The 26,322-nt window shown below is 40.4% G+C and overlaps 2 protein-coding genes across 3 annotated transcripts in view; one reads left to right on the forward strand and one right to left on the reverse strand.

The window, feature by feature from the left end:
• Positions 1 to 19,411, reverse strand: b3glctb (beta 3-glucosyltransferase b). The gene is made up of 15 exons (XM_068716034.1): positions 19,259 to 19,411; positions 17,131 to 17,168; positions 16,993 to 17,032; positions 16,649 to 16,758; positions 10,356 to 10,432; positions 10,101 to 10,212; positions 9,804 to 9,940; positions 9,212 to 9,275; positions 8,662 to 8,778; positions 6,587 to 6,656; positions 5,040 to 5,153; positions 3,944 to 4,043; positions 3,351 to 3,470; positions 669 to 813; positions 1 to 258 (listed from the first exon to the last, which is right to left on the reverse strand). The coding sequence occupies exons 1-15, from the start codon at positions 19,317 to 19,319 to the stop codon at positions 133 to 135; spliced, it is 1,431 nt and encodes a 476-aa protein (XP_068572135.1). The 5' UTR covers positions 19,320 to 19,411; the 3' UTR covers positions 1 to 132.
• Positions 16,676 to 26,322, forward strand: part of LOC137876443 (mesenteric estrogen-dependent adipogenesis protein) — a 13,403-nt gene continuing 3,756 nt past the window's right edge. For both annotated transcript variants that reach the window (XM_068716035.1, XM_068716036.1), the window contains exon 1: positions 16,676 to 16,783. The gene's annotated coding sequence lies outside the window, so the exon portion shown is untranslated. The remainder of the gene's footprint in view (positions 16,784 to 26,322) is intronic.

The raw sequence follows: 26,322 nt of genomic DNA on the forward strand, positions 1-26,322 counted from the left end.
GTCTAATATTAAAATTTGTTTGATGATCTGAAACATTTAAGTGTGACAAATATGCAAAAAAATAAGAAACCCGGAAGGGGGCTAATACTTTTTCACAGCGCTGAGCTATATGTATGTAAACACACAGTGTTTCTACAGTTCATCTCGTGGGTGTGTGTCCTGCAGCCAGAGTTTGAAGACGATCACAGGATCTATGTTCCAGTGCTTGTGGAACGAGACAGCCTGCTCCAATGTTTCGGAGTAGTCATACGGTCGGGCCTATAATATCAAGAACAAATGTTTTTTTGTGTGCGTGTCTGCATGCAAGTTTTTGTGGTTTTCTCCGGGGTAATTCAATATCCCATCATAAAAGCCTGCATAACCCACAAGTCTTTCTGTCTTTTCCAACCTACATTGATGAGAAATATGAAGAGAGCAGAGCATCATCTGACACTGGATAAAAGGTTAGGTTTTAAATCTCCCATTGGATGGCTTTTAGCTTATTTAGTGGAACCGTACAGACACAGTTCTAATTGCAGTTATTTCCATAAACATTAGCGGCTGTCCTCACAATCATATTAACAACAAATACTTGTGTGTGTGTGTGTGTGTGTGTGTGTGTGTGTGTGTGTGTGTGTGTGTGTGTGTGTGTGTGTGTGTGTGTGTGTTCTATGTGTATTGTTCCCTACCTGGTGGAACAGTGGACTGTGTGTGATGGGAACACCCAGGGAAGTGAAGCACCTGCCCAGCACCATGTCATCAGGAGCATCATCACTGTAGCAGCGACAACCACTGGAAAGTAGCATGGACACCGCCGCGCGACTGAGCACCATCCTGCACACAGAACGCAGATATTTAAATAAGAAAGGGAACTAGAAAATTCCGCAGGAAATGTTGACAGTGTGGCTGCTACTGCCCAAAGACGTCGCAATATATACACACACGCCGATGTTACCGGTAGTGTTTTCAGGTTCAATTGAGATATTGCTTTTCTTGTTTCTGCATTTTAGATTCATACTCTTGAAAAAGTTAAACCAATGACTGACAGACAGACAGACAGACAGACAGACAGACATAGAGAGAGACAGACAGACAGATAGAAAGACAGGATGTCTAACAATGCCTTTGACTGAATATCTCCAAGTCATGTGTGTGTGTGTAGAGAGAGAGAGAGAGAGCGTGCGTGCGTGTAACTGGTTGCCATGGTGATGACGCACCTGGTGTTACAAGGAGACTGATTAAGAAACAACAATTTTGAACAAAACTCCTGCCTCCTTTTAACAACAAAAAGCAGAAGTCTGAGTGCCAAAATATGGTATCATGAGAACGATAAGACTCTGCCGAACACCTAGATGTGGGTTTTATGTTTGTGGTGTTAAAAATGTGAGCTCCAGTGCAATGCACAAAACTGGTACCATCTGCTTTTTTGAGAAATTAGTGGTCAGATTTAACATGGAGCCTAATGGAGCAGTTAGTTGGAGTTCATGTCGCTCTGCGGCTCTTTGAGCAAAATGTGTAAGTCTGTTGGATTCCATAGACACTTGGCTGCGACCTGCACAACATTTCCAAGCTTTTTGGCAGAATATTTTCCTGCTCTGCTCCACTCTGACAGTGATGCCCTCACTCTAGAGCTGAACATTCCGTGCAATACACACCCATTATAAAATCTGAAACGGACCCAAGATCTTTCTGAAACTTAATCTGTGACTTCATGAAAACTGTGCTAGCTATCAAAATGTCCATTTGGCTCAATAATGTCCATTGTTTTGTCTACGTTTTAAACTTTGAATCATTTTTCTAAGCCAATGTATGGCTGGTCAATATGGGTTCGAAGTTAAGTGTTTTTTAACTCTCTTCATGACGAAACCCCATTCAAGCCAATGGGGAAATTTTGCTCAGTTTTTGGGGATTTTTGGGAAAACCGCTGGGCGAATCTCTCTAGAAAATACATAGCACACTATTCCCGATCAGGCCGCACGTTTTGATGTACTTTTTGCGCAGGTGTTGGCAATGTGAGGAGAAGCGCGCCAAACTTTTTGTCCGCCCGGAAGAATATTATTATTAAACCCGATGGATTATATACAGTGTGCTTTGGCACAGTCAATTTTACTGCCTTGTGCTACAAAGCCACGCTGAATTAGCTTCACAAAAATATATACGATACAAGCTTTATGTGCCTGAGTGTGAGTGTCTTAACCCTGAGACAAACTGATGTGCTGTTTTGGTTTATAATCATGCAATCAATGAAATAAAAGATTGTACAGATTTGGTGTGTTTCAAAGAGGCAGTGTTTCTTGAATCTTGGAGTGAATATATTCTTCATATACATGTATCAGCATGTCCATGGATCACAAACACCTGCTTAGCGCGTCAATACTATCAGCGCTTCCACCACTGTTTTTCCTTTTAACGTGTAGCCAGAAAAAACGTTACATAGTGGAGCATTTAGCAACTAAAGAGCTACATTTGCCTCAGGAGTTGGTAAAACGAGAGCTAAAAGGCGAGTGAATATCGGACAATTGTTAGGTGGCCAGAAACTAATGATAATGATCCAAAGTAATGATAATGTTGCTCTGTATGTGCTATATGTGTAAATAAGCATCTGCTAACAAGTTTGTCTTGGCAACATACAAGAAGTCATTTGATCCATCATTAAGGTGTTAAATTCTAGTCATTACTGATAATATTTATAACAATACCAGATTTGTCAAATGTGCAAAATTCAGTGTGATACACAAGAAATTTTTCCATTTGGTAATTTGAGGCACTGATTTTGAAATGGCTCCAAATTTAGAATATTTTATTCAATATTTGCTGAATAGCAGCAGCAATGACGTTTTGGGACAAGTAGACACAGACTGTACTGTACAACATATGTAACACTGTCATGCTATATTAAGTTTTGTTAAAACCTTACATAGCAGCTTCATTCCCCTTAAATGTGTTCAGACACAAAGTGAATTTGAGCGGCAGCACCGTTAACATACAACCCTGCAAAATCAATGGAAAGACGTGAATTGACAGTTGAAAATGTTTCAACTTATGTGTGTGTGTTCTGCTTTTTTTTTTATGAATCTGCCTCATAAACATATAAAATGAGAAAAAAGGGAAAGGGACTGAAGGGAAATAAGAGAAAGCACCAGTTTTGCGTTGAGTTCAGTCAGAGGCCGAGATGAGCACAAAAACACAGACACACTCCCACAGAAATGGTTGGTGTGTCGGTTGATAATTTACAGCTACCGTCTTTGCAGTTGATACATTGCCTGCTGATGTATGGCGAATGTATGGCGAATCGGAGAGTGAATCTAAAATTTGATTCACTCTCCGTCTGAACATTTTAACAGTAACTGCTCTAACCACCGCAGCCTCACCCTCCTCCTCCGGTGGTGTAGCTGTATCCGTTCAGGAGCAAGCTGTAGCCGTATCGCTCCCCCAGGCTCACTGCCTCCTTTGGGTCATAGCATCGCAGCAGTCGCCGCAACCTGGGTAAACTATGGATGGACATAAACCAACAAACGGAGAGACGGAAGGGAGGGAGTGAGGTGCATGTTGTATGTAGACACAAGGTCCTGGCTACATTAAATATCTACAATAACAGACTTCACAGGATTTTTAGAGGATCAAAATTTTCTAAAGTTGTGTCTGTGCTGCCCCAAAACTACTTAAAGGCTTTTCTCAGACCTGTGTGGGCATGATTGACATCTCGCTCACCCTCCTGCCAGCTTTGTGGCAGATGGCAGTAAGTTAGACCTTTAGAATTCTAACCTAGTTCATGAACCCGAGCAGAATCGTTAGCCAGCAGGTGACCTGTGTGCATGATCTTTAAATAAATCTTTAAAAGAGATGTCAATTATTCTTTAGCCACCACTGCAACTTCAATCAAAAAGCATTTATACAGAATGTTTTTGTTGATGCTATAAATTACTAAAATTAGGTTAAAAACAGAATCTCTTCTCCCAGTTACCTGATGAGTGTATCATCATCAACAATAAGTAGCCAATCAGTCTTTGGCACAGCTTTACTCAAGAACCGACTCAAGATGGCAAAAGTCTTCCCACAATGCCCTGCAGGGAGACAACATAAACATAAATAGTGTGAAAAAGGTGAAGCAGGTTTGAGGCTCATGAGATGCGGTGCGGTAAGAGCAGCGCTCATTCTTATTCATGAGTTAAAAAATACATATAATAAAATCATGGCCAGGCCGGCATTAGGTTGACTTACCTACCTAATGGTCGGCTCCACAAAAGGTTAACTCCTTCATCTGCCACCTGGTTGAGAAATAGTTTCTATTCGCCTTGTTCCTGCCTTTTTTACATGACGCAATATGATTGCAGGACTGCAATCCAACTCAGTTTCAGTTTTCTACCTCCGATCAGAAGCAGCACCCATCTGCTTCCATAAACTTTGTCTCATTCAGAGAGAAAGAGAGGACAGACTATACAGCAGGTAGATGTATTCCTAAAAATACTGTGACTTTATTCTCATTAAATTCCAACTTTATTATTGTAATATTGTGATTTTTCCCCCCTGAAATATTAAAACCTTATTTTCGACTTCTCAAAGTACACAGATATGTGGGTTTTGAATTTGCAGAAAGAGTTGAATCCATTAAGTAGATGTTGCTGATCATTCTGTACCACCGTAAACTGTCTTGATTCAGTGAAGCAGCCATTTCAAAGGCAATATGTGTTTAATAAATCACAACTTTGTATTATGCATGAGTGTTATTGAAAACACATAAATACTTTATAAATGAGACCAATTAAATTAATCTAGGCAGAGTGAACAGGCGCTCGTTTTTTCCCCCTCTCATCAGTAAAACAAACAGAATGTACACTAGCCTTTCATATTAGATTTAATGTTAGAAGTAGCCTACATTTATCAGAACAACAAAAGACATTCAGGCTTCCTCATGTAGCACAAAGGGGTACTGCAGATATTAATGTTAAATAAAAGCCTGTGGAAGAAATTCCGCAAACGTATTTGGCAATAAAATCTCCTGCGACCCACTTGAGGGTCCCGACCCAGTGTTTGGGAATGACTGTTCTGGATCAGCTCACCTCTCTCAGTGTTGGGCACTCCCAGATTGATTGTGGGTATGGAGGCATCAGTGACATCGCTGTAATACTCTAAAAACTCAGCATCTTTCTCCCAGGTTGCCTTCACGACTGGTACTGTGAGGAGAAAGGGAAGAGAGATGAACAGAGACTGGGTGATAGAGAGACACATACAGAGCTCCAAGTCCCTACTCCAAACCTGTAAACTCCAAAGGACGAATCAAATAAAGAAGGATAACTACCACCTCTGACTGGGGGGAGGAAACCATTAGGCCGTCAGTGAAAAAGACTCTCACTGCATGTTGATCTGGATAAAAATACCATCGACATTAAAACTTCAAAATGATAACTGCCAGTCATAATCACACACCATTCTTTTTGGTCCAGTACACTGTGACAGCTTGCTCTGCAATTCTAATGCAATTCTAATCCCGAATTTAAAGTAGCAGCCAAGTCAATCACACACTGTTCTTTCTATTTGTTATGTTGTTTGTGGCTTTAAAATAGCCAGTCCATAATAACTACTGGCTCTTTTTGACCCTAAAAACAGACATAAATGTTTTGGATAATTACACAAACTTTTGCAATTTCAGCGGACAGTCTAGATGAGGTTGTGGATTTAAAAAGGTAGTTTTCACCTAATAGGTTAACTGCGACCGAATGACCAGCAGACTGTTAAGTGGCAGTAAACAAAAAAAGCAGTGACGAATTAGTGTCAAGTAAAGTGTCAAGTAAAACTTTTTGCAGTAAATGTCCTGTAATTTCCATTTAATTTCCATCTATTCAGAATGAAGATAAACGGAAAGTTAATTTTGGCAGTTTGGCTTGCGAATGTGCCAGTCGGTGTGTTGTGTTGTTTAACAACAACAAAAAAATAGAATTACTCTTCACTTCACCGTTACAATGAATAAAACATTGTAATATTGCGCTTAATAGAATTCATTCATTACAATAATGCCTGAGATGGCAATAATGTAACCGAATATCAGTGGTGGAGTCAGTTCTGTACTTGAGTAATATTTTGAGGCACTTGTACTTCACTTTCCTGTTAATGCTACTTTACAATTACTACACTACACTATACTATAGATGTCTACACTATAGATGTCGGGAGGACATTCTGTTTTTTTAACTCCACTACATTCATGGAGGTTCGATCGGCGGCTCCTGCTCCACTAGTCTCATGTCAATGTGTCCTTGAGCAAGACACTTAACGCTGCGTCCACGGTGTGTAGATAGATACTGAATTGTAAGTCGCTTTGGATAAAAGCGTCTGCTAAATGACTGTAGTGTAATGTAATGTAAGGATTAGTTACAGGTACCATTTTTCTGCAGAACACTTTACTTTTGATACTTCAAGAACATTTTGCTGATAATACCTCTGTACTTTAATGAAGCAGGATTTTGAAAGCAGGACTTTTACTAGTAATTAAGTATTTTTACATTAATGTATTGGTACTTTAGGTTAAGGATCTGTGCACTACTGCAGAAGATAATATTTGTTATGAATGAATAACAAATATATTAATATATTGTCGGGAATAACGCACATCGTTCTGAGTGGAATTTTTGGCAAGTTTTCACAGCAACAAATACTTCTTTCCTCGACACCGGATCTCCCTAAAAAAAAAAAGAAAGAAAAACAATGTTAATCTTCAATCAAAAAAAACTATGCCACACAGTGTGAGCTGCAATATATAAAGAATAGACCTGAGTCGGGAAGGCAAAATGAGGCACACTAGGTCCTCACGGTACATGTATCATCATCTGACCAGACATTTAAATACTTACATCCCTTTTTCACTGAATTCCCAGTTAAGGTGTCGCCTCTTATTCCAGATAATTATCAACAGTAATGGGAATGTTATTACTTATTTCTAGCTTTCACTTTTGATCTGCTACCCTAACAGAATAATTAGTAGAAACACCACTTCCTCATGATGCATAACACTAATTCCTGTAAGCACATGATAAGTGCTAGAATATTCATGTATTCTTTGTGACAGACGGTCTTCAAATGTATGCTCTTCTTTTTATGCACATTTGCAGCATAATTTGGAGAAATAGGAGTTATCTTATTAAGTCACGCATACAGCAATGTATTTTTTTTTTTATTTGTCTGTATTTGTACTTTATTATTGTATTCATCACATGCAGGTAAAGGATCACAGCAGCAAAAATAAATTGAAAATAACCATAGGAAACAACCATGTAAAATTAGACTATAAATAACAATTATAATGATAATGAGAAACTTCTTCAGCCACATCTACAGATACTAATCCTGCCTGAATTGGGGTAGCCGTGTATTTCTCTTCCTCTGTGGTTTCACAGCCAGAGGGGTTTTCTACGGTCACTGGCATGCGGAGCACCTGCAGTGGACCTCAACCCTCATGTGACAAGCACATAGGGTGTTTTGATTTCTGCTGGGGCTGAAGGGTGATGAATGATTGAGATAGCATACTTATGTGGCACTAGAACAGATGACAAAGTTGAGATTTCTGTTTTTTAGTAGTTAGTTAGGAACTAGGGTAAAAGCTCAAAGTGTGTGTAGAAAGAGTGGGAAGAATCCATTCCTATTTCTCACTTTGGTTACATCTGGGGCTTTAAAGTACAGTTTAATGTCAAAGAACACAAGAGTAGTTTTGGTTTCTCTCAATACCAGCTTGTATTTGGTCACATCATAATTGAAATCATGTTCGTAACCATTCTGGCATAAGAGAGTTTGTGTTCAAGATATAAGTTCTACTTAACTTTGTAATTCCTTCAAATATGTTGTTACATAAGCAGCAAATCTTGGTTCTATATTTGAGAAGTACAGATATTATGACGTTATCAATTCTGTCTTGTAAATGTACATTGTTTTGTGTCCCACCTTTCTTCTGTATTGTATGTCAAACAAATGCCGCAGTACTCCTTCATCCCACTTAACTTTCAACTTGTTTTCCTTCAGCCTTCAGACTGACTCACTGTTTGACATTTAAATAGGCTGATTATTGAAATTTGATGTCCTGCTTTTAATAATTACCTCCACCAAAATCTAGTCATGCCCACATTATCTATTATTTTTGTAACTTTTATTTATTCATGAAAGTTGCAGTAAACACCCTAATTACATTTGCATAGTTACACACATTCACACCGGGAAGCTGTCCAGAACAACCACAGTCTGCTCCACTGGTGCAGTTGGGGTTAAGGGCCTTGCTAAAGGGCACGTCAGTGGTGGTAATGAGGCAAGCACTGCTTTTTTTACCATTTTCCCCAAGCAGATTTATCCAGCTGGTCCGAGGATTGAATCCACGACCTCTCGGTCACAAGCTCGCTTTTCTAGCCTTAAGGCCACCACTGGGCACATGAGTTGTGCATATTCTCTCCAGGTAACACTACAATGTTAATTGTGTTTACCTAATAAATCTTCTTGTGCTCCAAAATTAAACTTACCCATACGACATACAATGGCTATAACAGACACTCGTATCACAAATGCATGCTCACAAATCTTCACTCACACACACACACACACACACACACACACACACACACACACACACACACACTTACCTTACTTAATACCTTACTGCAAATACAGAGATGATAAACATCAATTAATAAGAGTTGTACATACACAGTTGGGCAGGTAGGTTGTAAATGTCGTAGCACAGTTGTCTCTCGTCTCTGAACAAAACTCTGGAACTGCTGTCAGCTTTGGACCATTCCCTTCCTCCCAAATGTACAACGCTACCTTGAAAAATAGAGACAGGCATGAAGACAAATACAAGCCTTGTGGGGTAACAGTAGAAACAGGGATTTGCAGTGATCGCCAGAACAGCTCACTTGGTTCCTCAAACACACAAAAGTACACATTCTTAGGCCCAGTCAGAAGTAGAGCTCTTGCATGAATAATATAATTATAGATCTACCAAAGGATGCAGGGTTAGAAAGCTGAAGAGGTCTTTTTAACAAAAGGCTAGCCAGGCGCTGGAGGAATAGTGTGTCTAGCATTTTATCTAAGCAGGCATACTGGAAGATGACACTGATGAAGCTTTTCACAGCAGTTGTTGAGGTGCAAAGTAGAATTGAACCACAAAAGAGTCTTAACAACAGTTGTCTATTATAGTGATAGGCAGCAGATGACACACAGATACACAAAGCTCCTGAAAATTGTTTCAAAGTACCTCGTGTTTCAAGTCAATAGTGAAATCTGACTTCAGATGCTTGTGTTGGATCCGCTCAGCGAGTCTGAAACACATAATAGGGAAAGATGTTGAAAGAAGAGAGAGCAGAATAGAAGTGAGAACTTTCCTTCATTGTATATGAGAATGTACATTAGTGAGTCAAAGTTATGGGAGCTCTGAGATGTTTCCAGCAATCCCTTTGAATCCTGTTTTGTGTTTTCGGCATTAAAAAATGGCTCCAGATTTGAAAAACTGGGATGCAGTGGTAGAGGTAACTGAGTCTATGCTCAATAGATCAAAAGGTATACCTCTGAAGATGGAACCTTATTTTGGAACCTTTTATAGGCCTAGATACAAATCAATGGAGTGCTTGTTTAGATGGCGTAGACAAAACATTTGATTGCGGATGACATCTTTTCTTTTCATGTATTATGGACTGGGTCTCTCACCTCTGTATGTGCTACTTGTTTATATTCATTTAATTTGGGTTTCCACACCATGTCTTCTAATAGTGTCTGCTGAAATCATAACCCTAAAATGATGTGAAGAAAGAAAGGAGAGAAACATTAGTGAGACATTCATGCACACACACCTCTGGAGCAGCGGCGTGCTGAGTGCCCAGCCTGCTGCAGGGTCAGGGTAACTAAAGGAACCGGGGTCTTCAGAGAACGCATAGTGGTGGATAATGGAGGGCTCGTTGTCCTTGAGACGCTTACCCAAAAACCATTCCTTGGAGTTGCAAAAAGGTGCACAGGGCAGGGTGATATAAAAAAATATATATATATATTTTCTAGGCATCAGGAAACTAGATCATCATCAAGATATTCATTTAGCAGAAAGTGCAGTACAAAACATGTAATCAGTGGCTGTCACGGGGGGTGCATCTCACCTCTTGGACTTGATATCTTTGGAGGACCTGCAGCAGGTTAGGCAGTGTGACGCTGGTTTCCTCCTCTATGAAGAAAAACCAGGATGCTGATTGGCCATAAGTGGCAGAGAGACTGGAAAGATTCACACAACGTCGTTAACTTTATGCATTTATTTCACCCCACAAGAATCATTGCGGCTAAATTCAATTTAATCTTATTGAATCTGATTTGATTAATTTGTTTGTCATCTCCATATATGTCTCTATAAGACTCACTTAGGAAGCAAAGGGAGGATACTCCAATCCCCTTCAAACTCTGACAGCTCATGGAGAAGAAGAACAACTGGAACTCCCTGCATGAAACAAAACAACTGAATTTGAAAATGAGTTTGTGTGTGTGACGGATGGAAGATGAGAGTAAAACTAAGTAAACAACAATCAGGTCTAACTGGCACGTTGTGCACAAAACAAAAAAGAACAGAAGTACTCTGATTGAATTTGAAAGTGTGCGTGCGTGTGTGTGTGTGTGTGTGTGTGTGTGTGTGTGTGTGTGTGTGTGTGTGCGTGTGTGTGCGTGCGTGTGTGTGTACTTGATGGATGGGAGATGAGAGTAAAACTAAGTAAACAACAATGAGGTCCAACTGGCAAGTTGTGCACAAAACAAAGAAGAACAGAAGTACTCTGTTCTTCTTTGTAGTAATTTTACAAGTAAAACAAAAAATAAATGTAGTAAGTAAGTGTGTTGCTACAGTGTTCCTGGATAATTCTCAAAAGTATTCATCACTATTCTTTTGTTCTAATATTCCTTGCGAAATGAAACCAGAGGTCTACTATGTTGAGTAACTCCTTGGAGGAAACATGATACATGCTCCAATGACATGATCTGCCAAATACACCTGGACATCCTGGTGGGCGTCGACTGATGAGGGCTTGATCAACAACATGTTGAGTAACAACATAAGTGCATCCTGCTGTGTGTGCTGTTTGGAGGTTCATAGAGTTTTGGGTGTAGTTCTGACAATGGCATGCTGAAAACGAGGGCAGGGGAAGGGGTTCCTGTTTTATGACCTCCTCCTCTCTAAGTGACTCATACCAAAGAACTCACAAATCTCGTCCACGCAGCTATTCTTAGCGCTGCTGACAGAGACACAGTTGTAAGGATTAATGTAAGTATGGCGAGACCGCAGAGTTGTAATTGAGGCGAATGAAACAGCAGCATTATGTCAATACAACAGGACTGTAATGTCATTTATCTATGCATTGCACTGCATCATTCAGAGAGGTGTTTGTTATCCAGCCCGTCCTCCTTGGTATAAATGAGATGGACAAAATAATAAAAATACCTGTCAGCATAGCGCGATACAATTCAATATATTCTATCTATCTATCTATAGATATCTATCTATCTATCTATCTATCTATCTATCTATCTATCTATCTATCTATATATATATATATATATATATATATATATATATATACATAAAATATACTTATTGTCTTTTAAATGAAAATGCTGACTTGATTACTCTAGACTAAAAGTATCACCAAAAAGATTACAATTCAACCTGATGGGACATGAATGAACATACAAAATGCCTTGGCAGTCCATCCAACAGGTGTTTGAGATATTTCAGTCAGGACCAACGTGTTGGACTGACCGGCAGATTAACTTCACCATCTTTAGAGCCGTGCCGCTAGCATTGCTAAAAAAAACATCTGGGAGAAGACTCTGAATGTTTCAACTGTCGCATGTGTTCATGTAAAGCTACAGTTAAGGCAAAATGTTAGAAAAGTCATCATGTGTCTGAATAAACATTCTATTATTTCAGTCAAAAGCATGAAGAACACAATGTTTTGGTCATGTAATTACAGCAAATGCACATGTAATAATAATCACAAAACAGTACATTACATTATGTCCAATCAGACATCCACACATTGAAAGTTCACATGCAAGCACACCTCTTCTCAGGTCCACTTCAGATTCTGAGGGTGTGAAACGGTGTAGTTACCATCTGTTGTGTGTGTGTGTTGTAGTAAGATGTGGGTCAACAGAGCTGAGCGGAGCAGCAGCTCTATAATGAGGTTGGATGATAAGGCTGAAAATACGCAGCATTGGCACTGATGTCTTGGATTTAAAGCCTGCACTTACGGCCAGTAACAATACGGCCGTGTGACAAGGCTGTAATTGTTTATCTCTCCCTTTAAATCCGGGATGTGGAAAAGATGCGGATATGAATCTGTGTAAACAAAGCATTAAAACTGAGATACTGCTGCTCATATTTTGGCAGCATCATGACCAAAATCGATGATATGCTGTATGTCAAAAAACCCGTTCAGTGTCAACCAATAAAAAAAAAAACAGCCATATGTCAGTCAGACAACAAGCTGTCACCATGTCAGAGTTGACCTTTAATCCCTGCCTCCAGTAAAAAATAAACACTTGGTTATACGTCAGTCAAAACCATGCATGACGCACAACCTGCCCTCAACAGCTTGCTACAATCAAGGTCCATCTAGCTGTTATAAAAAATGTCACTTCTAGAGAAAGCTTTCACTCAACACCCTCACTGTGACAACACACACACACACACACACACACACACACACACACACACACACACACACACACACACACGTGCGCGCGCATAGATGATTGTAAACATCGTAACGTGATCATGAAACGTCTCTCTTACCAGCACTTTCAGAAGCCGCAGTAGCAGCTTTCACAGCATGCAAGTCTGATTTTATATTCCTTCCTATATTTGACACCTCTCTATTCCCACAAAAATATTCATTCATTCAGTTGTGAGACAGACGTTTTTGTGAATGATCATTTATGAATGAGTGCTACAAGGAGAATATTTTTTTTTTAGGTTTATCAATGCGCCGGCCACTAGTTACATCAATAATGCTTCTCTTGAATGTTGTGTTTATCTCTTTTCCATGAATTTATTTTCAAACCTTTTATTCTCTCAACCCCCAGAGAGCCTCTGCATTTATTTACATATATACAAACATACACACACACACATATATATATATATATATATATATATATATATATATATATATATATATATATATATATATATATATATATATATATAGCAAATACATTTTGATGAAATTGGTTCATGTTAGAAATGCTGTTTGTAAATCACTGTCTTCTTAATGCTCTTATGCTACTCATAATCACATCCAGTTCTATAGATCAGACGTTTAGTTATTGATCATATTACATTTACATCTCTACTAAAAGGCCACTGTACATTACTGATTAATCAGTCATTGGTGGTTTATTCCAGCATCTTCCTATGAGAATACTGAGTGGAAATCTAAAAACATATAATTTACCAAGAAAACCTGCAGAACAGTAATTTTTCATTCATGAGGAACGTCTGCAACTTCCTCTCAGGCTGTGCAGGTCCACAAAAATCCAGAGCAAAAACGTTATTCATAAAAACTCTTGCCTCTGTGCGCCATGCTAGTAACCGAAAACAGCCCAAACCTAGCAGGCCAAGGGACATCCTCCCCAGGTTAGTTTTTTTCCCATGCACAGCAGCTATATGCACTATTTTTCCAGCCATTCAATAACAGAATGCCTAAATTCTGTGATCCATTTGGGAAACGTCCTAGTTGCCAAGGAAAAAATACCCTCCATCTTATTTTGTATCTAATTGTTCTTCAGCTGTCTTCATCATTCTGACACCACAACGCAACAAATGTGGAGGATGACTACTTTTCAAGTTGCATAACTCAAAGATGGGTAGGGTAGTAATTAGGCGTAAACAACATTGCTAACCTTGGAACCTATTTTTGAAGCTGACAAATCTGCTACATTTGAATTGAAATGCCACAATAATCTGGGCTGCTCTAATTGCAAATCAAGGATCCCCACGATAAAGTAATTGTTTTCTTGAACAGTAGGCCAACAGAAGATCATTTACTTAATTAAATTAGATTTCTTTAGGGAATAGCAAAGTACGAACATAGACATAGATGGCAATATTTCCCCAGAAATAGAACCTTTGCTCCATTTAGTTGCCGGTCCAGTCAGAGAGACTGAGAGGAAATGGCAATCAGAGGCTGTGAGTAAGTCAAAGGGAGGCTGTCAAACTGGGGGGCAATAATAGGATTTAGAAAAGTGAGGGGGGATACATATGTGTTTTTACTATAGTGTATAAATGCTCTTCAGAAGAACATTTAACAGAGTCATTTAACAAACTATGAACGTGGAGTTTGTTTTGTGTATATTTCATAACCATCAAGCTAAACTGAGGCTTCTTGACGTTCTCAATATAACTGCATTTTCTTCTTTTCTGTCTCTCAGGTAGGAATTGGTGCAGAAACACCTCAAACCACCAACTGGCTTCAAAACAAAGCAATCACAGACATGTCAAATTAATTCACAGTTCCCACTTTGTCCCTGGTGACTCAGTCACTGATGTGTTCACAAACAAAGCGCGTGTGACTTTTTCCAGCTGCCACACCACATTTGTTACTACTGGCTGCAGTGTGATTGCAGAGGTCTCCTCACTTAACAAAGACGACAAAGACTCAGAGAGGGGTTGAGGGACTATGAAACATTATCATTATCAAATTAATGTGAATATAAAAAAACAACTACATATTTCCTGCCTTGACAGCCAAAACAGATCATATCCGAAACATGTAAGACGGTTAGGTTCAGTTGTCAAATTAGTCACAAGATTTCTAATATGTTACAGTAGAAATCGTACCACGGAGCTCCTGCTGACTGCCTTCTGCGTTAGTTTTCTATCAGGGAGGAGTTTCTAGATTGAAAATGAGTTTTGATGAAAAGTCTGCATGGCTGTCTTTCTGTTTCACAGTACCCATCATCGTCAAAGGAAAATCAACAATTATGGGTGTCTACTGCAGGCTGTCATCTCTCCATATGCCTGTCATCTAATTTCCCCGGGGTCTATAACATCAGTTTTCACAGCTACTCTGCAGGCACATATTAGTAAATAATTACAGCATGAGAGCAGAGAGTTCAGTTCCTCTCAGCTTAGGTAGGGGAGCTCTGTGGCAAGGAGGACACCTATTGGTACCACTGTAATACCACAGCAGTGCGAAACTCAAAGTCAGACTCCAAAAGTCACTGATTACACATTCAAAATTAAACTGTTGACAGCATTATTATCCTGTTATTGCAAGCACACCACATTGCATGCATATAGTAGACATATGCACCGCCTTTTTGAGCCCTTCATGGTGCTCCCAAACAAAAACAGAACTGCTGCTTGAAAATCGGCCTCGAACTTTAAGATTACTAAATTATTTATTTGATCCACATTTAATAAAAAGGGTAGGCAATTTACTTTAGAATCATATATTATGTTGTATTTGTTGAAATTCTCTTTACATGCCGACAGCAATCAATAAATCAAATGCTGTTACAAAAAAAAAGGAAAATAAATCTGGAATCCGCAGGACTGTAATAAGCCTGTCTGATCCTTTCATTCTGGATGATCTCTACCTGCTGGTCTACCTACCCACATGCCTGTGTGCACTCATGGCATGTGACCGGAGTCTCTTCCATAGGCAGACAAAAATGTTGCTAAGCATTTTTCCACCCTCACATTCAAGTATTACACAGCGGCAAGTCATCCTCAGCTCAGAATAAAACCTCTGTATCTCCTTCTTTTTGCAAGTGGAAGATTGTTTTTTACATACATATAGAACACTGTGACAGCTGTCACTGATGGAACATAATTCCTAAAATATTGGAGATTATATGTTTATATTTCATAGTGAGCAAAATCATGGTGCATCTGCTGATGTAGTTTCAACGTGAGTTTTTGTGTATAGTCTGAAAGTGTTTTGCCAGCAATTCTGTGCCTGTGTCTAAACCTAAACGACATGTGTTGAAGCAGCTGAAATAAAGCCCCTGAATGCTGTTGAGCAAAAATCCAAATAGATGTCTACAATTTCAGAGCTACTATATTCTTCAACTTCAGTTTGCCTTTTTGTTTTTCCCCATCAGATTAAAGATGAACAAATCCATTTAAAATTAAATGCAGATTAGATTAATAGACCACTTTATAATCCATCATCCATTTAGGAAATGTCAGTCTGGTAAATGATGAATTAATGGGTACCGAATAAGACAATAACATCTAACATATTGTGTTATGTTACTGACTCTTTTCCTCGCTTGGACTCGCTTTATTTTCAAAGAAATGTGCACAGTCCATATATAAATTAATATCTTAACATCTACTGGATTAAATGGAGGGTCTGCTGTTATTTATCTCTTCCCATGGTGAGTCATGGTATTAGAGCTATATTGATAAAGGCTTTTTGAACATTCACCGCTCACAAGCTATCTCGGAGTGAACAAACTCAGAGTTCATTGAACAAACTCTGATTAGATGTTCTAGAACCTGAAAACTTTGAACCTGAAAACTCGGTCAAACTTAGTCAACTCAGAGTTCAGGGTTCAGGATCAGAGTTTGTTAAACCTGCTTTCTGAAACAGGGCCCAGAACCAAGATATAAACCCCAGCAAAGTAGGCTCATCCAGTGCCCGCCAGATGTTACCTGACCCAGCTCAGCTGCCTGCTGAAGAATCTCCACCTTCCTCTGACCACCTCGGCGGGCGTGGAAGGAGTTCCTCTGACTCTGGATCACCAACACCACGTCCGACAATCCTGAGGAAAAACATGCACAGAAAAGGTAAAGCGATGACAAAATTCGGAAACTTGAAGAGACATGATGATGCAAAAAAACAAGGAATTTGTGAAATACACTTATTTGTTTTCCTGACAGGTAAAACTCACAGTGATGACTTTTTGCAATATGCAACAAATAATTGATTTGCTATCCTGAACAGTTTGTCACTGACAAAAAATATCAGACCATCTGCAGTAAAATCCCTCACTCACCAATAAAGCTGTGTGGTGTGAGCTCCTGGGGCTCTGAGGCCTGCGGGGAGTCAAAAGGGATTCTCGTTAAGTCTGACGCACACTGCTGAGGTCACATGATGAAGCAGAATCACAGCAAGAATCTGGGGGAGCACTTACATGAGCACGACCTGTAGGTTTGTCTTCTGCAGAGGCACCTTGAGGAGGATGCAACATTACATCATCAAAATGCATTCATTAGTTATGTTATGCAGACATGAATAGCCAATTCATCTTTTAGTCAATTTGACGACCAATGGATCAACGGAAAATCAATTTACAACAGAATTCGTACTGAATATACCATTTTAAAACTAATAGACACATTAACCAACAATAGAAATAACTAGCACATTAATAAGCAAATATTACTATGTCAATTTTCTTGTCTTCACTTTAAACATTAGTGCAGCAAGTATAAACTATGTACAATATATTAATGCATTAAAAAGGCACCAACTTTTAACATCTTAACACATCTGTCAGCGCATGACATGCAATGGTGCAAGTACAGCCCCACCAGTAGCAGATTAAACGCAGTAGTAGAGTTCTTTCTGCACCAACACCTCTTATCACCATCAACTAGATAAAACAGAGACTTTGAAACCACAGCTATAGTTGCTACTCAGCATGTAGGATTTGTGGCGATAAACACATCCTACTCATGAGAGTCAACAAGTATAATGATGTATACAAGCATGTCAGTCTATGCCAAGGGTAGAGATATGGCAGGGAAGTGCAAGTGTGCCATTCTTTAAAGTCCATTAAAAATGTATCTGAGACAGGCTTGATGTAGCTGTAAATGATGAAATCCTCCTGACATCTACACAAACACTTTTCTTACCTAGGATGGAAAAAAATGGCATTGCTCGCTTATTTTTCAAACTGGAGATGTTGAATTTCTCCTAATCAAACCACCAAAACTGCTTCTGAAAGCTGTCAAATGCCACTCACACAGGTGCAGCTGATTTGAATTAATCTGGCTAATTTTATGAGTTCTCTCTTTATATAGAAAGTACTGTGTGTGTACCACCAAGGGGAAAAACAAACCAACAAGTGCTTATGTATGAGAGCTGTAATGCTATAAGAGGAAAAAAAAAACCAACAACATTGAAAATTAAATTTCATTAAGGATACCTACCGTTGTGATACATATCTGGTTTTAGGTTATATTCACATTATTAATATATGTACCCCGATATCAGCCAAAAGGAATCTTTCACAGTTATGGCAGGGAAAAGCACAAGTGTAATTATTAACATGACTGATTGAGAACCCCAGTAAAGCCGTAACAGTGTATAATATGCAGCTATCACATGTCATTAATTATACCTGTGCCTTTTCATATAAAAGACGAAAAGGGGTCTATAGCAATACCATGAAGGTCTATGACAATACTAATGATATATGCGTTCGTTAAAACATATTATAAATCCAGGTCTAAAACAGGTTACACGTTTGAGTCTAGTTCAAAGGCCCTGCACGCCCATGTCACACCCTCACAGGTGTTTTCACTTACTTTGCCTGATTAGACCTCTTCTCAGGACTCTGTACAGGCTGTGTTTGATTGACATTTCCCTCAACTTCCCATTAGATGTGTTGCTCCTGTTAGCTCAGGACAACTTGCACCTTAATCACTCACCATTAATGTACATCAGAGTTTTTGGTGACATATTAAACGCCCATCATAAATCTGAGCAGAGTCCTAATTAACCAGTGTAAATGGGTGTGCGGGGCTTTTCATTTGTACATGATTGCTGGCTGATATTAATGGCACACAATTATATTGATGTAAATGACCTGCAAGATTTATTCATAATTCATTTTTTTTAAAAGGTGACAATTATTCTAAATTATACTAAATCGTACACATTGTCCCTTTAAATAGCCTCTTGTTTACCCCTCATTGCGTCACCTGCGTTTGTGGTGTGTCAAGTTATCCACTATTTTATCCCCGTCTGTTTTGAGTTTCAAAATAAAACAAAATACTCGCTATTTTGTAGCAAACCAAGGATCACGCTGTCACTGACGAACAACTCGAGTGGTAATTGAGGAATAAATACATCCATTGATATATTTTTCAACTGGAATACGCTCAATATCTTGTAAAATTATAAACTAACCTTACTGTGAAGGTCAAATCAAACCACTTCCGGCATTTTTCAGCCTACCTCACGCAGTGTATCCTGTTTAGTGCTAGCGGTTTAGCTAACAGTATCTGTCTCAGTAGGGCATGGACCCCACTTACCAAGCCACAGAAGAAGCACAGCGACCAGTTTGCATCCGTTCACCACATTATGATGTGACATGGTTCCCGTGGCTGCTGTTTAACGTTTGAAATCACTGTCTTTTCATGGCTAACTGGAGGAAATGGTTAGCTACATTCCCATACTAGCAGACCTCTGTGTCTGACTGCAGAGCGCGTTAGTGCAGAGCTATAGTGACCTCTAGCGGCCACTATTATACTAGGTTATACTACTGACATACAGAACTGGTTTATTGTACACCAGGGTAATATTTTGTCCTGGTTATTCTGATATAATGAAATATATAATGTAAGTTATACTAACAGAGACTTTTTTTCAGTAAATATGCATCAAGTAGGACAGTTTTGATTACCTTTCAGTTGTGGACCATCATTAATTTAAGTACAATTTTGAATTCCTGGATTTAATCATTGTTATTTCCGTTATAACATTACACAGAGCAAATACCTCACTGCAGGTATTCGACATTTGGCCTATTGTTACCTAGAAGGTAATTGTTTTAATATGATAAATATATAATATATAAAAACGGATAAATATATATTACACACATATATGTTTCTTATTACAAGTAGTGTAGTGGCACCTTACCTTACCGTCCTTCTTGGCCACTTCTTGCAGGATGTAAAGGGTTCTGACTTGTGTAGACTACCATGTCCAACTTACGTGCTCTTGCAGGCTAAACTTTTTTTGTTAGCTGTCCAATGATGAGGCTCGTAGCTCGTAGTTAAAAGTAGTTTTATTCCATGTAAACAAAAAATAAACAAAATCCTTATGCAATAACTGGAGTACCAAAACACTGACCTTCTGCTGGCTATAACTAAAAAGTCTATAATCTGCGGTCAGAAAAATTGTTGCTCCACATCCTGCTCCATCAAAGCCTAAATTGCACTGAAACCTACTTAATAAAGGAATCAACCAAAAAATGATCCAATAGCAGGACAGAAAAGAGGAGCCTTTATCTTAATAGGGCAAAAAACATACGTCAAAGCACATTTGCAACATGACCAATTACCTTAACTATATTGTATAGTAAACATTCGAAAGGGCATAACACATACTTTTGCAATAAACATAAAATACAAAAAACTGTTAACAATATATAATGGCTCTTACACTCCGGCCCCTAATTGTCTTTGTGGCTAACAAAACAATTATTCTCATGCACATTAATAAAGAGCCATAGCGCGAGCACAATACAAAAGCAAAAAGTAAGACCAATTTTGCCTTTCCTGTAATACTGGTGACAGCCTATAGAGAGGACTGTTTCTTGATACTAACTTCCCTTGCAGAAGAATAGCAATGTCAGCTGAGAACCTTTGGCCAAATTTCAATTTCCTCCCTAAACCCTAAGCCCTGAACCCTCAAGGACTTAATTGACGTCACCTGGTAAGTGGTTGAGTGTGAGAGGCTGTAAGGGCTCGAAATGGTGTAAATGAATGGGACAGCACTTTGCTGCAACATATCACGTTACCATCAAAACGACAAAAAATAAGATGTATAATTGTGGGTATTTATTTTATACTTTGTACTCCCTGATTTGAACGTCTTCAGGCTCTTTCCTCACAAGATGAGGTCATTTCATATAATCTATTTACTTGTTTTTGTCAAAACATCTTTGATGACAAAATCAAATATTTGATGGATGAATAAATAAATATCCTCTGATTTCAAGTTTATTTTTTGTTCCATATTTAACCCTTAATGTTTCTGTGTAAATATAATAAGACAGGATGAACACACTTGAACCGTCCTCTTTGTTTACCTTTTTTTTTTAACGTCTCCATGCGTCCACTGGTTACTGGTTAACTCCTGTTCATCAGTGAGGTTTTCAAGTCCTTCCTCTTCTGAGCGAGTATCTTCAGTATGTTCTTTAACTTGAGAAGCCATGCAACTGGTTTCTTTAGGTCAAATCAGTTTGCTGAATAACACTGTAATAGCACAAACCGTGGCTTGTTTGACCTCTGGGTCATTCAAAAGAGGCTGACATGTACTGTCTGGCATGTCAGGCCAGTCTGCTTCAGGCTTTTCCAGAAATTCAGTTCCGGTTATACAAGTCTTCGCCTTTAAAAAGGCATCCATAGTGAGAACTCGTGAGGCAAAGTCTGCTGGATTGGTTGTTGTGCCAACATACCGCCACTGAGAAACCTCTGACTAATCTCTAATGATTGCAATCCCATTTGCAACAAAGGTACGGAATCTTGTTTTCTCATTCTTGATGTATTGAAGAACAGCAGTACTGTCGGTCCAGAAGACAGACTCCTTGAGGTCCAGATCCAATTCCACTCTCATCATCTTGTCCATTTTGGATGCTACAGCTGCAGCAGTGAGTTCAAGTCATGGTATTGTGACAGGTTTTAGGGGCTTGACCCTTGCCTTTCCCAGGATGAAAGCACAGTGTAACTGCTCTTGATGGTTTCTTGAAAGCAGCTATGTGACTGTGCCATAGCCCTTTTCGCTGGCATCAGCGAAATGGTGAAGTTGAGCCGAAGCTATTTCCCCAAAGTTAGATGGCTTCACACATCTTTCCACCTTGAAGTTAGCTAACTGGGGCAGGCTCATCACCCATTGAACCTCTGGCATACTGTCATCCCAGCCATGTTTTGTTCGGCATAGCTCCTGCAGAATGTACTTTACTGGGAGGAGGAGTGGGGCCAATATACCCAATGGGTCAAAGACAGAACTCATCATAGAGAGGACCCCTCTTCTTGTCAATGGCTTGTTCTGAATGACGACTCTGAACTCAAGGGTGTCTGATTCCACACACCACTGAACTCCCAGAGCTCTCTCAAGTGGGAGTGTGTCTTTTTCCAAATCAAGATCTTTGACTTCTTTTATCCTGTCATCCTCAGGCACAGAAGCAAGCACAGCCCGGCTATTGGAGATCTACTTGGTCAGTTTAAAACCCCCTAAGGCACACAAGGTCCTAAGCTCCTGTATCAAAGCAACTGCCTGCTCTTCACTTGCAACAGACCGCAAGCAGTCGTCAACGTAAAAACTCCTTAGCACAGCATTTGTTGCATCTGGGCTGAAGTCTGCTTGATTATCTTCAGCGCATTTCCTGAGCGTGTAGCTCGCGCAACTTGCAGATGAAGTCACACCAAATAAGTGAACTGTCATTCTGTGATCCTTCACTTCTTGACTGAGGTCCCCTTGTGGCCACCACAGAAATATCAACAGGTCACAGTCTTCAGCAGGAACTCTTACCTGGTGGAACATGCTTTCAATATCAGACATGAAAGCAACTGGCTCCTGTCTGAACCTCATCAGCACGCCAATGAGGGAACTTGTAAGGTGACCGTGGCTAAGTGGAGAGCAGGGCCGCCTTTCAATCAGAGGGTAGGCGGTTCGGCTCCTGCTCTACTAGTCTCGTGTCAATGTGTCCCTGAGCAAGACACTTAACCCCAATTGCTCCCGTAGCTGCATCTACGGTGTGTAGATAGATACTGAATTGTAAGTCGCTTTGGATAAAAGCGTCTGCTAAATGACTGTAATGTAATGTCTGGTTCCTGTAAAAACTGTGAGTTTAGAGGCGGTCCTTGAAATGTGGCTGCACAGTCATACACAACTCTTATCTTTTTCTTTGTTGGGTGGTAGACCCCATCATGAGGAATGTACCATGTTCTGCCACAGTTCCCGTCAACCTCTTCAGTGGGAACTGGTTCTGCATAACCCTTCTGCAGCATTTCCTCCATGAACTTAACATAGTCTTGGTGGAATTTCTCCTTCTAATAAGCTTCCGTTTCAGGGATTCAGCTCTCTGTACTGCTACGGAACGGTTGTTTGGAAATGTTATTTCCTTTTTCTTTAACGGCGTGCCTGTGCTGTAGTGCCCATTTATCAGCTTCACCGACTGTGACACAGAATCCATGAATTGTCTATCCACACCAGACAATTCCAACTTTTCAGCCTGTCAAGACTTTGGGAAGTCATGCTTCATCTGCTGCCTTGTGAGTTCCTCTAGTTTTTCCACAGAAATCCTATTTGCAGTCACCTGTGGCCAGTGAGTATTTCCTTTGCCAGTGTCTGCTCTGCTCAAAGGTCCATTGATAGTCCAGCGTAGGATGGTCTTCACCGCATAAGGACCTTCTTTTTAACTATTGATGACCTTCCATGGCTCCAATGCCTTGGGCGTGTTTGTTCCTATTAACAATCCAATGCCCACGTTGATTTGTTTGAGACAAACTTCCTTCAATTATCTGGTTTCACCTTCTTTGGCCCTTGTCCCTCCGTGTTTTCAGCAGCATTGCTGCTACGCTTCAACCATGACTCCATTGTTTGAGTTGTTTCAGGATGCTTTCCCACGTCCTTCAAGACTGCCAGAGTCACCCCCCTTCTGAAGAAACCATCGCTCGACCCCTCTGATGTCAAGAACTTCAGACCGTTTTTTTTTCTACCCTTTCTATCCAAAACACTTGAACGTGCTGTCTTTAACCAACTGTCTTCCTATCCCCACCAGAACAGCCTTTTGGACCCCCACCAGTCCGGGTTCAAAGTGGGTCACTCGACAGAGACAGCCCTCCTTGCGGTGACAGAGTCGCTTCACGCCGCGAGAGCTAACTCTCTCTCCTCTGTCCTGATTCTCCTGGACCTGTCTGCGGTGTTTGACACTGTGAACCATCAGATCCTCCTCTCCACCCTCGAAGGGATGGGCGTTTCAGGCTCTGCACTCTCCCTGTTTACATCCTACCTGACAGGTCGATCCTACCAGGTGACCTGGGGGGGGGGACGTGTCGGAACCACGCATGCTGACTACGGAGGTTCCGCAAGGTTCAGTCCTGGGCCCCCTTCTCTTCTCGCTCTACACAAAATCTCTGGGTTCTGTTATTCGCTCGCATGACTTCTCCTACCATTGTTATGCCGATGACACCCAGCTTCTTGTCATTTCCCCCCGGTGACACCCAAGTGGAGACACGCATCGCTGCATGCTTGGCTGACATCTCGAAGTGGATGACGACACACCACCTCAGGCTCAACCTAGACAAAACTGAGCTACTGTTCCTCCCGGGGAAGGGTTGCCCACACCGGTACCTGTCCATCACCATTGATGATACCGTGGTGACGCCAACTCGGACTGCGAGGAACATGGGTGTGACCCTGGATGACCAACTGTCATTCTCAGCAAACACTTCATCCGTTACACGCTCCTGCAGATTCCTGCTCTACAACATCAGGAGGATTCGCCCCTTCCTCACTGACGAGACGGCGCAGGTTCTCATCCAGGCTCTTGTCATCTCCCGCCTGGACTACTGCAACTCTCTACTCGCCGGAGCCGCGGCAACGGCCATCAGACCTCTGGAGCTTGTCCAGAAAGCCGCAGCTCGCCTGGTGTTCAATCGCCCCAAGTTCTCCCACACAACTTCCTTTCTCCGTTCTCTACACTGGCTACCTGTAAGAGCTCACATCCAGTTTAAAACTCTGGTGCTAGCCTACAGGGCAGTGAAAGGAACAGCTCCTTCCTATCTCCAGGCCATGGTCAAGCCTTACACCCCCGCCCGACCACTTCGCTCTGCTGCCTCGGGGCGATTGGTTGCCCCGTCGCTCAGAGGTCCCTGCGGCTGATCGACCCGGTCACAGCTGTTTTCTGTCCTGGCCCCACAGTGGTGGAATGAACATCCCACTGATGTCAGGACAGCAGAATCGCTGCCCATCTTTCGGCGCAGGCTGAAAACCCACCTCTTCAGGAAGTGCTACCCTGAGCCCAATGATGAATGCACTTATTGTATGTCACTTTGGATAAAAGTGTCTGCTAAATGATTGTAATTGAATGTAATGTAATGAGTTTTTAATGCGGCAGTGATTGCCAGGTAGGGTCAAACCATCCTGGTATGGGGGAGACTCTGGGTTTTTAGGATAATGAAATTGAATAACCTACTGAATATAAAATTCAGTTTATGAACATACACTTATATTTCTAAAGGATTTTTGAATGGATGCTAATTTTAAATATATTTTTTTTAAATCTCACGTACCCCCTGGAGTGCCTTCATGTACCCCCAGGGGTAGACATACCCCCATGTGAGAACCACTGCTCTATCCCATGCTCAAATGCTTTCATGAAAAGCCCAAACTCCAGTGGATCACCACTGAAAACTGGAATAGTAAGTGATGGGAGAGTAGACACTTTCTGTTGCTTTACTAGTAGTTCAGTCCCTTTAGTCTGGCTTGCAGGTGCTGGCTCGTTTCCTGCATTATTCTGTTGCCGAGGTCTCTTTGTTTTAGGGCTATGCAAGATGCTGCATCTTCTCCGTGGCGTGTCAGCTCCCTTGACCTATTTCTGATGATGACAACCATAACTTAGTCTACACATGACTGATTGATGCTGGTAATTAAACACTTAACTTTGGAATATGTATTTTTCAAAATATCTGTATTTTACTCACACAAACAAAAGAAAAAAGTTAATTATCATGGCAGAGGTATAAGTTGTGCCACAAAGTTACTTTCCCACACTTTTACTCCTCAATCCTACAAATCAACAAAATATCTGTGCTGATCTGAGAAGAGCTACCGTGCAGAGGGAGGAGAAGATAGCTATGGAAGAAGAAAAAAAAGTATTAAACAAATAAAGATAAGCTGGACTTTATGAGCTTTACTAGGCTTGTGTCTTTCTGGAAAATTATATTGTTTAAAGGGTTAAAGGGCAGGCATTGTTAACAATCTCATATGAGGAAGAGCTTCCCAGAAATGAGGCTGAAATGATGATTAATGTTCTCAGCCGTGCAGACTTGTGGAGACATTGAGAAAAAATGAGTCAAAGTTCTCCCGACCACTGAGTCTAAACATGGACAGAGAAGTTAGACAAGCTGGTTTTGATGTGAAACCGCAGCTGTGAGTGTTCACATTTTTGTCCATATAAACTTAACTTTAGAAATCCAAAAGAAAGAGCTTTGTTCTAAGAGTGAGGAATGAGAGAGGTGTTTAATACTGTATGTGCAGGATAAGCTGCTATTATTCACTTTCACACAAATGGGTACTATCACCTTGTCAAACAGTTATCGGCGGCAATAAAACAGACCCATAAGTGAGTTATGGAATTTTTTTT

Source organism: Cebidichthys violaceus, unplaced genomic scaffold (genome assembly GCF_023349555.1).
Source record: "Cebidichthys violaceus isolate CVI_PGR_0920_01 unplaced genomic scaffold, fCebVio1.0.p SCAF_20, whole genome shotgun sequence".
Classification (NCBI taxonomy): Eukaryota; Metazoa; Chordata; class Actinopteri; order Perciformes; family Stichaeidae; genus Cebidichthys; species Cebidichthys violaceus.